The 18,299-nt window shown below is 35.5% G+C and overlaps 1 protein-coding gene and 1 long non-coding RNA gene across 11 annotated transcripts in view; both read right to left on the reverse strand.

Moving 5' to 3' along the window:
- The window catches only part of LOC113413660 (uncharacterized), a 301,334-nt gene that overhangs the window by 254,374 nt on the left and 28,661 nt on the right, over nucleotides 1–18,299 (reverse strand). The window lies entirely within an intron of this gene.
- Nucleotides 1–18,299, reverse strand: part of PPP1R13B (protein phosphatase 1 regulatory subunit 13B) — a 56,928-nt gene that overhangs the window by 36,346 nt on the left and 2,283 nt on the right. For 4 of the 10 annotated variants that reach the window (XM_087952227.1, XM_087952225.1, XM_087952228.1 and 1 more), the window contains exons 2-4: nucleotides 8,472–8,592; nucleotides 5,919–6,066; nucleotides 4,007–4,126 (exon numbers count right to left, since the gene is read on the reverse strand). In XM_087952227.1, the coding sequence (XP_087808353.1) occupies nucleotides 4,007–4,126; nucleotides 5,919–6,066; nucleotides 8,472–8,579 (376 nt within the window). In that variant the 5' untranslated portion in view covers nucleotides 8,580–8,592. Of the gene's footprint in view, nucleotides 1–4,006; nucleotides 4,127–5,918; nucleotides 6,067–8,471; nucleotides 8,598–18,299 lie in introns of those variants that run through there. The other 6 variants (XM_026670101.2, XM_026670099.2, XM_026670100.2 and 3 more) reach the window with 2 other exon arrangements.

Genomic DNA, 18,299 nt, shown 5'->3' on the forward strand with positions numbered 1-18,299 from the left:
ATGGCATGGGGAGATATGACAAGAGCCAGGGGGTAGGCCTCTCTTGGACATGAATCACAAATCTGATAGAAGCTGCAGCTCTTGTTCTGTAATAATACTGGGAGTGGCTGACTTAATGATAGTGTTGAAAAGAAGAACGAATAGAAATAAGAAATATGTTAACAATTATTTAACAATTAACAATCATATGCAATTATTTTTAAAGCTTTTATTCTTAACTCATCTATAATTGCAAAGAAGATGAAATACAGCATAAATTTCAAGGAAACAAGTTTTATTTATCTATTTATTAAACTTATTGACTGCTCATCTTACCACAGGTAAGTAAATACTCATGCATTAAAATTTAAAAGCCTGCTAAAGAAAACTATTTGTAGTTTAGGGTTGAAATGAGGGGTCCTCTGAGCTTCTTTGTTTCCTTGCAGATGTTGTATTATCCAAACTAGGTAACATCATCTGTGTCCTGACTAGATAACTAACTCCAATAATATCTAGTTTGGGTAATGAAACATCTGCAAGAACATAATCAGGCTCAGAGGACATCAAGGACCCCTCAAAATTTAGAGAGCAGAACAATGACAATAAATTAATAATAAGGTTCAGGGGGGAAATTATAGGTGGCTTTTAATTCTAGTAGTAACAGATGCAAGACTGGTTCTTATTTTTCTTTATTTCTGGTATGATGTCCAAATAAGTGGGGTTGCAGAAAAGAATTTCCATTCTAAATTGATATACAAGCTCTACCTTTATACAGAGTATACATATCTCTTTCAAATTAAGAGATATATCAAATCAAAAGCTCAAAAAGCACTTACTAATTTGTTAGTTTGCTTATTAGAACTACTGATTTTTTAATTCTTGATTTAAATCCTCAGACTGATGGAATAGAGAAACATACTACTGCTATGTGTCAAAAGGTGCAGCCCTAGAGGATTTCATGTTTGCTGAACAGTTTGAACAGTTGACTTAACAGTTTTAATGTTCAAGTAAGTTAAATATTTTGAAATGGACCCTAGTTTCATAACTACACTGCTCAAAAAAATAAAGGGAACACAAAAATAAGACATCCTAGATCTGAATGAATGAAATATTCTTATTAAATACTTTGTTCATTACATAGTTGAATGTGCTGACAACAAAATCACACAAAAATTATCAATGGAAATCAAATTTAGCGACCCATGGAGGTCTGGATTTGGAGTTACACTCAAAATTAAAGTGGAAAAAAAAACACTACAGGCTGATCCAACTTTGCTGTAATGTCCTTAAAACAAATCAAAATGAGGCTCAGTAGTGTGTGTGGCCTCCACGTGCCTGTATGACCTCCCTACAATGCCTGGGCATGCTCCTGATGAGGTGGCAGATGGTCTCCTGAGGGATCTCCTCCCACACCTGGACTAAAGCATCCCCCAACTCCTGGACAGTCTGTGGTGCAATGTGGCATTGGTGGATGGAGCGAGACATGATGTCCCAGATGTGCTCAATTGGATTCAGGTCTGGTGAACGGGCGGGCCAGTCCATAGCATCAATGCCTTCGTCTTGCAGGAACTGCTGACACACTCCAGCCACATGAGGTCTAGCGATGTCATGCATTAGGAGGAACCCAGGGCCAACCGCACCAGCATATGGTCTCACAAGGGGTCTGAGGATCTCATCTCGGTACCTAATGGCAGTCAGGCTACCTCTGGCGAGAACATGGAGGGCTGTGCGGCCCCCTAAAGAAATGCTACCCCACACCATTACTGACCCACTGCCAAACCGGTCATGCTGGAGGATGTTGCAGGCAACAGAACGTTCTCCAGAGCGTCTCCAGACCCTGACATGTCTGTCACATGTGCTCAGTGTGAGCCTGCTTTCATCTGTGAAGAGCACAGGGCACCAGTGGCGAATTTGCCAATATTGGTGTTCTCTGGCAAATGCCAAACGTCCTGCATAGTGTTGGGCTGTAAGCACAACCCCCATCTGTGGACGTCGGGGCCTCATACCACCCTCATGGAGTCTGTTTCTGACTGTTTGAGCAGCCACATGCACATTTGTGGCCCACTGGAGGTCAGTTTATAGGGCTCTGGCAGTGCTCCTCCTGTCCCTCCTTGTACAAAGGTGGAGGTAGCAGTCCTGATGCTGGGTTGTTGCCCTCCTATGGCCTCCTCCACGTCTCCTGATGTACTGGCCTGTCTCCTGGTAGTGCCTCCATGCTCTGGACACTACACTGACAGACACAGCAAACCTTCTTGCCACAGCTCGCATTGATGTACCATCCTGGATGAGCTGCACTACCTGAGCCACTTGTGTGGGTTGTAGACTCCATCTCATGCTACCACTAGAGTGAAAGCACCTCCAGCATTCAAAAGTGACCAAGCCACCAGCCAGAAAGCATAGGAACTGAGAAGTGGTCTGTGGTCACCACCTGCAGAACCACTCCTTTATTGGGGATGTCTTGCTAACTGCCTATCCTTTCCACTTGTTGTCTATTCCATTTGCACAACAGCATGTGAAATTGATTGTCAATCAGTGTTGCTACCTAAGTGGACAGTTTGATTTCACAGAAGTGTGATTGACTTGGAGTTACATTGTGTTGTTTAAGTGTTCCCTTTATTTTTTTGAGCAGTGTATTTTATCTTATTATTCTTTTTGTTCTTTTTCCTTTCAAGTACTGTCTTATTATCATTTATTTTCTTATAAAAGCATACTTAAAAGTGTTAAAACTTATTTCTTCAATTATTCTGAAGTCTTCAATCTTAGTATTGGATTTTTAAAGGTAGTATGTGTTATGTATAATTTCCAGAAGAACCCACTCATTCCTACTTACCTTTGATGTCTAAATTTGCCCTTATCCCCTAAAGCAAAATAAAGGCTTTTATCTGTATATTTAATAAGCTCTGCTTCTCAATTCCTTTTTCTAATTAAGAAAAAAATAGAAAGTCCTAGATGCTTTTAAGTAAAACATGTTACTGAGACAGAAATTAGCTTGTCTAGGGCCTAAAAGTACTAACAGTACTGAAAATTTACAAGCCAGCAATTGAAAACAAAATGAAAAAGCTTTTAGATAGCATCCTTAGGACTGTAGACTAAACAAATTTAAATCAGGATTATATGTGGCGTTTTAGACCTATAATTATACCATAGGGAAAAGGTATCAGGTGGAAAAATAAGATTCTAAATACAGAATGCATAAATGTACAATGTTCAGTCCCAAAAAGAGTGAGATATTTTTACAAACCTAAAAGATTTGTTTGAAAAGGAAAATGTCAAAGCAAACCTAAATATTTTAACCATTATTTTCAAGCACTAGTAAATCCTGATATTGTTTCACAGTAGTTAATACAAGATGGATTGTTTTCATTTACACACATTCCACAGTTAAAAACTAGGAATTCACTTATAAGAATTAAAATAAACTTTACAGTTCTAGGAAAACATATTGTAGTCTTTTGAATTTTCTTATCTTTGCCATTGAATATTATTATAAGTTTAATGTGGGTCCTAGTAATATATAAATTGAATGAATAGAGAAATAACACTAATATTAGAAATTTGTTTCATAATGTTTCATAAACTAAGTCATTCATCATACAGTGTGAAAATATAATCTATGAATTTAAGTAATCTTAGGTTGAAAATAATTTAATTTCTGTTTAAGTCAGACAACTGAAAAGATATAATACATATAATTAACAAATAAATTTCTCCTTAGGTTCAGAAACTGGTTTCACCACCTTCAGCTGCAATAAGTAAAAACAAACATTTATTGTAATTTGTCATCAGTATCTCACATCACTATATATAGGAATGTTTGCCCATTCCTCATACAAAAGGACAGGAAGCATACCTTTAAAAATCAATATCTATAGAAATACTTGCAGATCACCTTTACCTAGAGTTACAGTAGTTAAAACCAACACTACTTTATCACTATGCTAGCAGGTTTAATTGAAACTGATAAAAGTCGGGGCATAAAAAAAGATATCCATGATACAGTAACAAACATTATAGAATAAAAGAATACCTGGTTCACTGCTTTCTGTTGGGGATTCTTCATGTCGGAGAAAAAATTTCACTTCTTCTCTACGAGGTCCCCATTTTTGTAGATGGTCATACATCATATGATCAAAGGGTATGTGTCGTTCTGAATACAGAATCAGAAATCATTCATTAGAGCAATTCACTGGCAATTTACTTAAAATAATGGTAAACAAGTATATAAAATAAGTACATAAAATAAGAGAGAGATATATAAAATAAGAATGATTTTCCTGTCATTCCCCTCCATCAAAATTATAATATTCTAGGGTTCCAATGGATAATCTAATTCTCCCAATTACAGAGTAACTTTTTTTTGAAAAAGTTCACAAAGTGAAATGATATAATCTCTAAAAATAATGACAGTAGTGCTGAACTGGATTGTAGTTTGCACAAGACTATAGCTTCATGTGAGTTGTTACCATGTTTATATTTTTAAAATATTACTTATATATTAGATTTATATCCCACCTTTTCATTCAGGATCTCATGGTAGTGTATACAGCACTTTCTCATCCAGTTTTTGCCCATTATAAGCATCCTGTGTGATAGTTTGGAGTAAAAGGGAATAACTGGCCCACAATCACTCAGTGACCTTCTGAATGCCATAAATATTTTACTCTTTCACAACTCAGGATGTTAGAAAATAATGATGAGGGATTAGCACCTCAATGTTGGTATAGGTTTAAGGCTAAATATGCACATTTAACTCTATTCAGGTTCACGTTACAAGCATGCTTTCTACACAGGTACAGTAATGGTACTCTGCTAGATTGAGTAGCATGCTTCTTGCCGTGAAAATTTAAAGAGAAAGAAGTAACTAGCAGAATACTATGGAGTTCCATTTGTCTTTTATGGAATCTAAGATTTATATGAAACAACTGAGGGAAATTATAACTCTGCACTGCTGTATTATCTATTTATTTATCTATATATCAAATACCTCTACCTCTGTTTGCCACATCTTGCTCCCCTGACAACTGTAAAACTCTGGAATTATAAAAAAAAGCTCAATCTCTGTGGACACAGAGGTGGCAGAAATGCCTTTACCTGGCTGCTGCATCCTACTTAGCTAGGCTAAGTAAAACTAGGCTAATGTAATGTGCTAAATTTAAGGAGCTTTAGAAACTTCACAGATACATAATATAGTTGTTTTAGTTTTTCTCAAACTAAATAGTCAGATCCTGTTTATTAACTATATGATTTGCCAATTTTGGAGCTAAATTGAAAGTTCAGTCTGAAGCTAAGTTCCTCCAAATTGGATCCAGATTTGTTAAAATTCTACAAAACCCACATGGATATATGGTTTAATCTTTTCTAATCATACTTGCTTCTCAGATCAGGCAGGCATCACTATGACAAATATTTCAAAACTGTCCCTACCCAAGGAATGCTATTCTGAGTGAAGATAATTGCACCCACCTAATGTTTCCTTTAGGGGGCTTTTAAAAAGATATCTGTTTTTCTTAAGCATTGCAGTATTTACTGTTCTTAAGCTCTGTGTTATTTACTGTAAATTAATTTATTTTTCAGACTTTTTATACTGCTAACTATGCAATAAACATTTTGAAGCTCTCCTTTTCAAAATGGATTGAAATATGTGAATTCTATTTAGTAAATTTAATACATATATGAATATATTTTTGACTGATTTATGCTTTAATTCATTATTATAAAGAAATAACTGGAAATGAAACACTTTCATATTTTATTGATCTGCTGATTTTTCATATGACCAAGAATTCCCCCCACTTGTCTGGAAAAAATATATAATTTCAGCCTAAAGTGTGGATAATATGCAGTCACAAAGAAATGTTTCTTTTAAACTGTTGTTGATAAATGATAATGCTTGACATAATGCAGCATAGACAAATATGGAATACCAAAGTATTGTTTACCATTTCCACGCCACACTTCAGAAAGATGGCAGCTACCTTCACCAGGTTCTTTGCAAAATTCCACTACATCTCGACAGGTTGTTTCAGGAGTAATTGGCACTTCAGTCAAAATTTGTTCATTATTGCTCAGGAACACAGTCAATATCATCTGAAAAACAGGAAACCGCTATACAATATAGATCCAAACTTTTTCAATCATACAATCTAATCTGATCTGTATAATTTGGTGCACTTGTCCTGAGACAATGAGTTTTTAAACTACAGAACAAGGATCCTTTATAAAATTCAGCAAATATTCACTGAAAAATGAAACAGAATAAAGATAGGCCCAAAGATCAACAGAGTTAATAATAGAAATTACAACTCCCATCTGTTCTCAAATAATCATGTTCTGGTGATATGTTATATCTGATTACAGTAGACTGGAAAGAAATAAAAGAATGTTATGCTCACAGACTGGCAATCAAAATACTAGTCAGCAAAAACAATACATCTGAGTTTCTATCAAGTACAAATTTAAGCAGTGCATCCCATTTAATCAAGAAGCCGTAATATAGTTTTTATAGCTTATATTGTTAAATTGTAAGAAATGAGACCTTAGACAAATATGGTTGGATCTATAGAATGAGTGGAATAAATCCACTCCTTAGCACTCATCCAGTAATATTATGACCACTAATAAAAGAACATTGGTTTCAAAGGAAACTTGGGGTTATTCCTGAGACTCTGGTGCATGATTTGGCTGCAGTCTTACTTGCAGTCTGGAATGACACAAGGGCCTTGGGATAGGATCACACCTATATGGACTCTTTGTGATCAGGGATCCCATAGGACCCCAGTTTATGGCAGAGCTCCAGAAAATGAAACAACACAAGAAACACTATAGAATTGTTGGAAGAAGAGGAGGGATGAAGCCAACCAAGCCTAAGTAAGAGTCTTTATTAGGACTTAGCTTGTGGCAGTAAGACCACTGAAGTGCACTTTTCTTTGCTCTTATTGCATCTGCAGATGACCAAGGGGGTTTACAATGTCCTATTATCAAAAATGTACATTTTTGAATGTACAAAAATGTACAATTAAGCTGATAAAACATAAGATAACACATCCAACATTTATTTTTATTTTTTTAAGAAGATGAACCTGAACAAATTTGTTTATCTATTATACTAAGCAACTTCATATAATTTCTTCTTCCAAGGAAACAGCAATAGCACTTAGATTTATATACTGCTTCACAGTGCTTTACAGCCCTCTCCAAGCGGTTTACAGAGTCAGCATATGGTTCCTAACAATCTGGGTCCTCATTTTATCTGATTTGGGAAGGATGGAAAGCTGAGTCAACCTTGACCCTGCAGTATTGCATTCTAATCACTGCACCACAAAAATGATAAAACAATGCAATTTTTTGGTCATAAGAATTGTTTGTGATCAGTTATGTCTGCTATTAAATGTAGTTCAATAAAATTATATTCTGCTGAAGCATACAACCTATTTAACTCCAATCTTTTTTTCCTGCAGTAACAGCAGTTTTGCTAAAAGAAAGGAAGAAGTAACTAGAAGTGTCTAGTTGCAATATATAGACTTAAACTTACAAAATACAGGCAACAGAGAATATGAAGTACAAATAATAAATTAAGAACAATTGCACAAAGCAACGATCATGTAAAATGCCCTTAAGGGTATTTTTATGAATGATCTGAAGAGTGGCTTTGAAATGTGTCATGAGACTGCATTAAAAATTTTAGACAGACATTTTAAGATTTAATGAGTACACTAGACAATTCAAATTTATTGTTTCATCTACAAATTCAGGAAATGAAACAGCCATTTAACTGTTAGTAAAAATAACCTAAGGCATGACTTTGTAAATTACAAGTGCAAGGTCAGACTACAGAAACTAATCTTCTAAAACTATCTGACTATACAATAGCCTCTTGTTCACTACAAAATGGTGCATTATTTTTCAACCTGATAAATATTTGTCAGAGTTAAAAAATACTAACAATTGTTTTGCACCTTTATTCTTTACCAGGAGGCAATCCTAAAATAATATACAAGTGTCAAGGGCACCAGATAATTCTCTTTAAATGCAATAAATAAAGGATCCTAAATAGTAGAAAAATGAATTTTCTACTAAATATTCACACACAGATATTAAAGCCCAAAAAATCTATTTTCTAAGAAACAACAGCAAAAACCTGTCTTACAAGCAGAATGCTTTTAATTATGGAATATTATAAATATGAGAGGAATGTAGAAAAATGCTACTTTTCAAAAATCTCTGCTGTCCTTATCAATATTTGTTACATAATTTTTAATTTGTAAGCTAGTATCTACAAGACAATGTGATTGTAACAATATTCTAAAAATATTATGTAAAAAACCTCAAGTACAAAATTTAAACATGCAAGTGAAAACAAATTCATGTACAAACAGTAAATTTCTAAACATGAAAATGTTACTATGTCTGTAGTACATAATTGCAAATTGCCCCATGAACTATAAGAATTGTTGTGAGACCATCACGATAATGAAAAAAGCGTTCATTCTCACCTTTTTTTCCATTATTTTGTTTACTTTTCTATTTCTCTGATTTATGCTGTTCCTGCCATGTTGACAATCTTTGTCTTTTGGTAAGTTTAAGAGGTTTTGAAGAATCATTCTTAAAGGGTTCCTCATGTGTAAATAACAGAGAAAAAAAGGTGGTTTTTAAAAAATAAAATATACAGTGAAAACTAAAATCTAAAATAGTTCCTGTGCACAGGCTGCAGTGAGAATCTACTTAAATGGGCATCTTCTAGATGCTGAGTAAATGAATACAAGAGATAATGACGTGTGAAGATAAGCCAGGCTACTGAAACAAGACAGAGCCTAGTGACAAGCAGATATTGTGGATTGGGTTTCACCTAATTAGGTAAATTTACAAGAAGAATTCACTTAATCAAATGTGTAGTATTAACCACTGTCTCAGTTAGAATTTAAGTGAGAGAATTTAACGTAGTCATTGAATTAAACAGAAAATAACGTTTTAATACAATTACATACTTCTCTAACTTGACCAAGTTTATTTTGCATCTTATTTTTGTTTTTTATATATTTGCTATTTCATCCAGATTCCTGGATTCCTTTCAGAACCTTAATTAAATTAACCTGAAACTTCAGGATAAGCAAGTACTGTAACTATTAATTGCAATAGTAAATTAGTTAGATCTAATAACATATCTTGCAGGAAGATTTCTATTAATTTCCTGAACTATTCTCAAAGATGAATTTAAAAGGGCTGACAGAAAAATTTGGAGATTATTTACATGTTCTGAAAGCTGACAAGATTATGATTCACTGACTTAATAAATTTGAAGATTGATGTATACATAATGAATCCTTTCAGGTAAGTATGTACAATATACATGTTGTGTATAAAGGAAAAACTGGAATTATTCACAACAAATGCAAATTTGAATTCAATAAAAGTGAATACTAATGACTCTGGCAGAACAAAATGATTTTAATCAAACTACAAATGATTTTTTTAAAATTAACCTTCCTATTAACTTTTCAAACTTTATAATTTGATGAATTGTTTTTAGTGTAGTCAATCATATTCTCATGAAAGAAAGAAAATCACTTGCCTGTAGTATTAAAAGATATTTTTACTTTAAGCTTTAAGTTTAAAGTCTGATAATGAATTGTGGTTGAAGGACATCAATCCCAAATTTGACATTAAAATGAAAAATGAAATAATTTTAATGTTTAATATTTAATGATTATGTTTATATGCATGTTAAATACTTTATCACATTTAGAATAATTTTTCTTTGTGATCATACTTAGTGTATAATCAATTATTAATAGTACCAAAATACAATTACTTTAACAACATTGTCACTATGAAAAAAAATAATGTTAAAAATAGTCATTTATACAGATGGGCAGTAAACGTATTCCAAATGCAAAAGTATTGAAAAGCTTAGTGCTGTCCAAAAAAGGTTAACCATTATACTGCAGCCTGCCCATTAATGTCTGAAGTCAGGATAAATGTTAAATAAGCCACATCAATTAATGATCTCTCATCTCTGCTTTCCCCAACACATTTGTTAAACAAACATGCAGGTCATTAAGTGTGCATGGGGTACTTCACAGGTAACCCTGGAGGGCCTAGTGCAGGCAGAAGCTCACCTGCCTTGGGTCTCTCAAGGTATCCCCCATCTCCTAAAATACCCATGCTCTACTTCCGATCCCTTGGAGTCCCCATACTCACTTGGGCCTCCTTTGCCTGTAACAATTGCTCCCTTACTGTATAAGACCTGCAGAGCTCAGGAGGGGAAGGAAGGGAAAATGAGAAAGTTTTGAAATCTGAGCTAGCTCTGGACAAAGCAGCTCTTTCCCTTCCATGCAGAGAAACCTCTGTATTTTGAAATCTGAGCTAGCTGTCAACCCTGAAGCTGACCTGACTGAGGCCATTCTGAGGCTTCAGTGTTGCCACACTAGAGCTGTGGGATAGGGAGGGAATAGAGATAGCTGGGGCTTGTAGCCAAACAAAATATTTTCTCCTGGGAACCAAGGACATTCCCACAGGTGGTTGGAGAGAGGCAGGCAACTGGACGACACTGTGACTGGACCATGTGACTGATTGTTTGAGGAAGGGGGAAAACTTTTACTTTTAATTAGGTGAAAACTGCGGAAACATTCAGAGTCAGTTTTCACCACTCTATGCCAACATGGTATATCCAATAAAACTGTTCTTTGAGGAATTCACCTGCCTCAGAGTTATGTTTGTTATGGGTGTATTACTTGGAACCCTGCTAAGCACCATGATTGGCTAGCTTGGGAAAATTCTATGGTTTACAAAGAAACGTTTAATTCACCAGCAAGGCAGCCTTTTTTACCCTTCCACGCAACAAGGCTGACCAGAACTAGCTCAGATTTCAAAACACAGAAATTTCTCTGTGCAGAAGGGAAAAGATTGCTTTGCTGGTGAATTAAACGTTCTTTGCAAAGCACATGGCTTTCCCTGATCATGCTGCTTAGCTTTGTTGCTAGGCTGCATGGGTGGCTGGGTCGAAAAAGATGCTGCTTGTAGAGTTCTCCCACCTAGTTCAGCAAGAGAGACCTCCTCTCCCTCCCTTCCCCCACCTCCGGAGCTCTGCAGATCTTCACAAGGTGAGTGATCGTGAGCTGTGGAGAACTGTGTGGAATCCAATGGAGGGGCAAAACAGGCCTAGTGCCTTTGAGGACCTGGCAGGAGAACGGGGGGGGAGAAATAGATAGATGGGCGCGCTGCAGTATCTCTGCCGTCAGTCATAAGGGCAAATGACTAGGTGGGCTCTGCAGAGTTTGAAAAAAAGTCATGTGTAGCTTTTGGAAGGGTCTATTATAACTTTGAACAGTCATTAAATGACCTGTCATACCTCAAGAACTACTTGCAACTGTAGAGTTAAGATTTTAACATTTCTCCTTACAATTTCAAAATGTATTTTAATTTATTCCTCTATTTTGTATTCAAGATAAAGTTTTGGAAACATATGGCATTACTTTGAAAAACTTAGATAGTGCCATCTTTTCCAAATCTTATATTGCGTTAAGATGCTATTAGAATTATATCCTATCATCAATGTTTTGAATTATTTGAAGCTATTATTTAACCAAATGACATGTAAGGGTCATTTGGTTACACAGAAATAAAAGTAATGTTGGCAATATAAATGAGTCTCTCTATCTAAAGTTCTTATGACCTAAAATTAGAAATCATCAAATACTAATTTTAGAAGAAATACATGATAATAATTGAATATGAAAGCCAATATGTTATATCTGTCTTGTTCTATTAACGTGATTGTCTCTAAAGTTATTAAAATGGCTATTAATTTGACAATTTCAGCCTATACTACTATATCTTAGAAACTGAAAAGGATCTATGTCACATGACCACCAATGCAGCTACAGCCTTACTTAATGTTTCCTCCCTGGCATCAGGTATTCAAGACATGCTACCAATTGTGGCTCTGTTCTCCATGAATTTGTCTTATTCTCCTTCAACCAACATTTAATGGCAGCAAATTCCACAGCTTAATTATTGTGCAAAGCAATACAGTTGGTCAGTTTAACAACCACTTGTGCAGTGATTGTTCAAATTTGCTTTGGGTCTCTGCACAAATGATACTTACAATTGGTCCTCAAAGTTTCAGCTTTGCAATCATGTGACTGAGATTTGGGCACCAGCAACTAGCCCAAATTTCTGACTTTCATGATGTCCCACAATTATGTGATCACAGTTTGTCTACTGGCTTTCCACAAGCAAAGTTAATGGGGAAGCAGGCAGAAAGTCAGAAATCATGATCACATGAGGCCCTCACTTAATGATCCGCACAGTCTTTGCTTAACTGGGGTCTACTGGAACTGCCATCACTAAGTAGTGCAGTCATGTGACATCGCGTTTTATAACCATATCATTTAGCAATAGAAATTCCATGATTAAAGTTGTAATGATTAAACGAGGGCTTCCTATACTTATCATCTCTTCTTCTAATTTTAATAGATTAACCCAATGTCTAACAATGTGAGAAAAAATATTACCCATATTAAATTATACATGCATGATTTTAAATGCCTGACATATCTCCCCTTACTCATCTTCACCCCAAGCTTTTAAAAAATGCAGATGCTACATTCTTTCCTGATAGAACTAGTGTAGTACTTAATCATGGTGTCATGTTTCATTTTCCACTCTACAATATCCTTTTTCAAGAGTTACCTCCCAAAATTCCTAGTCAGCTTGGCCAAAGAGTACTGCTGCTGAGTGCTTCAAGGCTTTTGAATTTTTTTTTATCTCAATCTTTCTTTTAAAAGTTAAGTGACTTAACCCAGGGATGTCAAACTCAAGGCCTGGGGCTTAGATCTGGCCTGCGAGGCCATCCTGGAAACAGCAAGGGACTCGCCCACGGTGCTCTGCCAGTGAAAATGGAACTCAGAAGGGCTGAACAGAGGGTTGCAGGAATGGATCTTGGGAGCCCGTTTTGCTGGCAGAGCACTTGCGCCACAACAGATGCCCCTGATACAAGTGACGTCAAGCTGGCCACACCCACCCTGGCCCCCCAAGGTCAAACACAACCCTGATGTGGCCCTCAATGAAATTGAGTTTGACAGCCCTTGTTAGCCTTCAAGAATCCTTCTTCTACTTGTCTTTCCGGCTGCCATAAAAACGGGGGGAATTAATTGGGCTTTATGGCGGTTGGGAGAGTGCTGGAGGCTTGAGATAGTGAATTGTAAAACTTGGGGAAACTTTCTCACTTGCTTATTGAGCTGCTGTAACTTCTTATCTAAGCGAGCCAAGACCAACCGCCCTGGCGAGCCAGATGTCTGAAATACCACCTGAAGATGCCCCACGTGACATTATACACATCTCAGATTAGATGGCCAGTTTGAACTATTGCGGGTGGAAACGTTGCCATTAACTTTGAATATGTGATTTTTGCGCCGAATGCCTCAGATCTTGAATTCTTTTCATGCTACCACTTGATTTCCAGTAAAAGTCCTTTTCTCTATAACAATGGAGTCTAAGGGTTTCTTACTTGGATTTTGGATGGAGCCTCGCCTGGCAACCCTGTTCTAACCCTTTGTTGAATTATAACATGAATTTTTCAACGTTTTTTTCATGGTTTTACTCTGCAATTTTGAATTACTTTCATTTTTTCTGTATGGAAGTCAACCTTTATTCTCTGGGTAGTGAAAGTGACCTGTTTGGAGTCACATTAGCATTAGATTTTCACTAAAGGTATTTCTTATCTTCTTAACTTTTAAAAAGCTCTTTTTTGATGGATTTTCCCCCCCCCCATCCTTCTTTATTGTGAGATCTCAACTTTTTCTGTGGCTACTTTGTTACAGTATATCTAACTCCCCTGTTCTTGAAAGGAACTGTTTATGTCTGGTTGTAAATATTCAATTACAGGATTATATTAAAAATGCAAACAATGCACCAGCTTAAAGATAAAGCCTTTTGGGAGGCCTTTGGGAAAAATGCTTTTCCCAATGCAAATTGAAAACTTTGGTTAAAAAAATTGAGAAAATAATGGTTCAAATCAAACTAAAGAGGATGTCCCAACGTAAGCAATTGTAGTCAAACCCTAGATCAGAGGTCTTCAAACTTGACAGCTTTAATACTTGTGGACTTCAACTCCCAGAATTCCTCCTCCAGTCATATTAGCTCAGGGATTCTGGGAGTTGAAGTGCACAAGTCTTAAACTTGCCAAGTTTGAAGACCCTTGCCTAGACTCACAAGTGGATGGATTGGAATCTAAACTGCTGTTGACAGATTTAAAAGGAACTTGGTTTGGAAACTGCAAGTGCACTGAAAAAGGCTGAAAGAGGATTGGATTCTACAGATTTGGAGTTAACAGTATCAGTGAGTGATGAACTGGACTTTCTTAAGACGATTGATGGTGATTGGGGAATGGACTTACTATACCTAACTGGAAAACAATTTGGACTGAATGTTTATTTGGGAGGGGGGGTAGATGGATAGACAACAGAGCTTCATGATTCTGGAGTATAAGATACAATTGTTGAGAAAATTCTCAACCAAAATCTTAAGGAAAACTTTTCTTATGAAGAATCAAGTATGTAGCAGTAGCTCTCACACCCATAATCATAAGGTGTTTTGAGAGACTGGTCTTAAAATATATATAGGATTGTCTCCCATCGACCCTTGACCCATACCAGTTTGCTTATTGGAATAACAGATCCACAGAGGATGCTATTGCCATGACTCTCCATGTTGCACTGGACTATCTGGAGCATAGTGGGAGCTGTGTATGGATGCTTTTCATTGATTACAGCTTGGCTTTTAATACCACCATTCCGGATATACTGATTAAAAAGTTACTGGAAATGGGCCTCTCCTCTCACATCTGCTGTTGGATAAAGGACTTTCTTACTAACAGACTCCAAACCGTTAGGATTGGCAGCTATTTTTCCTCCACTTTTGCTCTCAGCGCTGGCTCTCCACAGGGTTGTGTGCTGAGCCCCCTTTTGTATTCACTCTATACCTACGACTGCACTCCCTCTTGTCCCACTAACTCTATAATAAAATTTGCAGACGACACCATGTTGGTGGGACTCATTTCAGAAGACGACGAAACGGCCTATAGGTCAGAGGTTCTCAGACTGGTCTTGTGGTGCAAGAGTCATAACCTCAACCTGAACATCAAAAAGACCAAAGAATTGATTATAGACTTCAGAAGATGCAAAGCAGAGCATCTCCCACTATATATTAATGGAGACTGTGTGGAAAGAGTTCATAGTTTTAAATTTCTAGGAACTCATATTTCCGACAACCTTACTTGGTTGGTTCACACTATGGCCACTGCAAAGAAGGCCCAACAGCGCCTGCACTTTCTGAGGTTGCTGAAAAAGAGTGGTCTGGGTGAGAAGTTGCTGGTTACTTTTTACCGGTCTACTATTGAGAGCATTTTGGCATACTGTGTAACAGTGTGGTATGCTGGATGCTTTGCAGTGGATAAGAAGATATACCAGAGAGTTATAAACACAGCACAAAAAAAATCATTGGTTGCTCTCTTTCTTCTCTGGAAGAGATTGCGAAGACCAGACTCCTCTCTAGAACACTAAAAATCTCCACAGACCGTTTTCATCCTGGACATTCATATTTTGAATTGTTACCATCAGGGAGGCGTTATAGGTGTCTTAAAATGAGGACGAATAGATTGAGAAACAGTTTCTTTTCCAAGGCAGTAATTGTCTTGAATCAAACAGTACATTTGTGATTTAGTTCTATTATTATTATAATTATTTTAATTTTTAAATACTTTGTAGTGTGATTGTGATGTGGTGTTTGGGGCACTGTGCTAGAGTAGCTTACAAATTTCATTGTATTTGTGGAATGCAATGACAATAAAGGTATTCTATTCTATTCTATTCTATTCTATTCTATTCTATCAAATGAGAATATCTGCTCCTGGGAGGATCAGAGATAATGATTGTGGTGATTTATGATAGATAAGAAGCCGTTGTAACTTTTTATGAGTTAAATACAATAATAGATCATTAACAGAGGACTTTTAAGTTTAATTTTGCTGTTGGTTCAACTGTTAATTACTTTGCTTTTATATAGAGTAGACAGATGACAGGTCAAATTGGTTGCAAATAGATGTTGAAGTTTATAAATTTTGGGTATGCTTCGCAAGGGTAAGAAACTAATATTGTTGCAACATATTTATCAGTGTTCAACTAGAGGCAACCATATATGTATATATGATTTAGTTCTTTGTTCTTTTAATGTACTTTTTTAATGTTTTGTAAATCTTTTGTTTTTGTAATTTTTTGGAATTTGTATTTTATCTTAATTTTCTGAATAAATAAAAATTTACTCAAAAATAAATGTTATATGGACAAACTTCTCACTAACATAATTTAAAATGTAAGCCATAGACATTGATAAAATCATATGTAAAAATAGAATAAAAGAAACAGATTAAATAAGAATAAAGAATGTAAACAATATTTCTATGTTACCAGTATAATTTACCCAGGTCGGATCCACATATGCAGACCTCAACTAGACTTTTATTCAATTATAGAGCCATGTTATATGTGATTTTAAAATTCTGACCAGATATGAAATATGTTGTTTTAATATAAGAATCCCAATAGGTGGTCCAAGATACTAATCACTCTCTTTCTTATAAAGTTGACATTGAAATAATATGTATTGTATCTTCTATCTCTGGAGTTCCACAAATGCAAGTGACTTCTTTGCAAAGGACTTTCATATTTAAGCAGTCATCCAAGCTTTTTAAAGCTCGCATTTGTAAACACTGCCCTAAGATGTTTAGGCTTTTTGTGTTTAGATATTTGGCAATTTGAAAAGTACATTTATATGCCAACCTTACTGAAGATGGCTGCATTTTTTGTGCTTCAATATCAAATATTTTTTGTGCAATAATCTTTTTAGCTTATTCTCCAGTTTGTATAGGAGACAGGGAGATCACACTCCCAATATAATTCGTCAGTTGTACAATTCAAACTCAACTTTTATTGAGTTTTTGTCTATTCTAACACACACAGTTTTGGGAGTCTGTTAGTTTCCACAGCATTAACTTTGGACCAAAAATTATATGCCCTGAATTTAGATAAAGAACAAATTGTATAAATTCCCAATTCAGCTCTATCTGTTGCAGCTGAAGTCTTTTATCCAAACCCAAAATACTTCTCAGATGTAGTCACTATGTTTGTTTTATTATTGATATTTGAGCACCAATCTTCAGCTCAATGTAAGAGCACTGAAGCGATCTTGGCCTAATATAATTTAATAATTAGGGGTGAGCAATCTAAATAACTATGTTTATTTTTTTAAAAAAATTAGGGAGTAGATTCATTCCTGGTCTTGTTCTAAGTGAGCTCCTTTGATGATGGAGCCAAAATCCAGCCTCAGAAAAACTTCCCCTAGGTAAGAAAAGGTATTAACCTTTATTGGCTCATCATCTAATAGCCACTATGGTGTTGTTTTCCAAAACCCTTGACTTTGATTTATTAATAGTCAGAGATTATGACAAGAGCCAAGTCTTCTTAACAGCCTACACAATCACACTTTTAAAAAGGAACAGCAATATATTATCAGTGTATACTAGGGTACTACAATGTATATAATGTATGATGCCTTAGGCATGTGTGTCTTTATTACTCTTGGTAAGTCAATGTATGGACTAAATAACAATGGTGCAGGTTGAAACTAAAAAAAAAGTAAATAAAGCAATAATTGAGGGGACTTCACTTATAGGAATGGGTGAGACATCTCTTCCATGTTTATGGAAACTCTCTTCCTTGCTACTATTTTTTCCTAAAAGATCTGAAGCATTCATTCATTAATGTAAATGTAATGTAATATCAAATTGCTATAGTTCATGTATGAATTTGTGGATATAAAATATAGAAATATTAAAAAGAGTAGAAATATTGGAAAATATTAAAATATAAAAAATGTTAAAACCTTTATACAATAGAACAATGTTTCTTAAAGTGTGGCCTTGGGAGACCTTCTCAGGAGTCCTCAAAATCAAAACTATTTGCCAGCCTATGTTGAAAAATAATACAATATTAAAATCCCATCAAACAATTGTGAGAAATGATAGCATCAGTGAATGTATCTATTTTAATTTTTAATATAGTAAATATCAATAGAAACAAAAGCTCTTTTGGGGTGCTCCATAATTTTTAAAAGCAGAAAGGAGATCTGAGAGAAAATGATTAAGAAACACAATTATATAGAAATCATACAGTATTTAGAAAATGGAAGGTTCACTTCAATGGTACAACACTTGTAAAGATGATTAGGTTTCATTTTACATCTGCTTTCTAGTAATGTTATGATCA

Source organism: Notechis scutatus, chromosome 1, assembly GCF_049901735.1.
Source record: "Notechis scutatus isolate UNSWTSFEM ecotype Mainland chromosome 1, rNotScu1.2, whole genome shotgun sequence".
Classification (NCBI taxonomy): Eukaryota; Metazoa; Chordata; class Lepidosauria; order Squamata; family Elapidae; genus Notechis; species Notechis scutatus.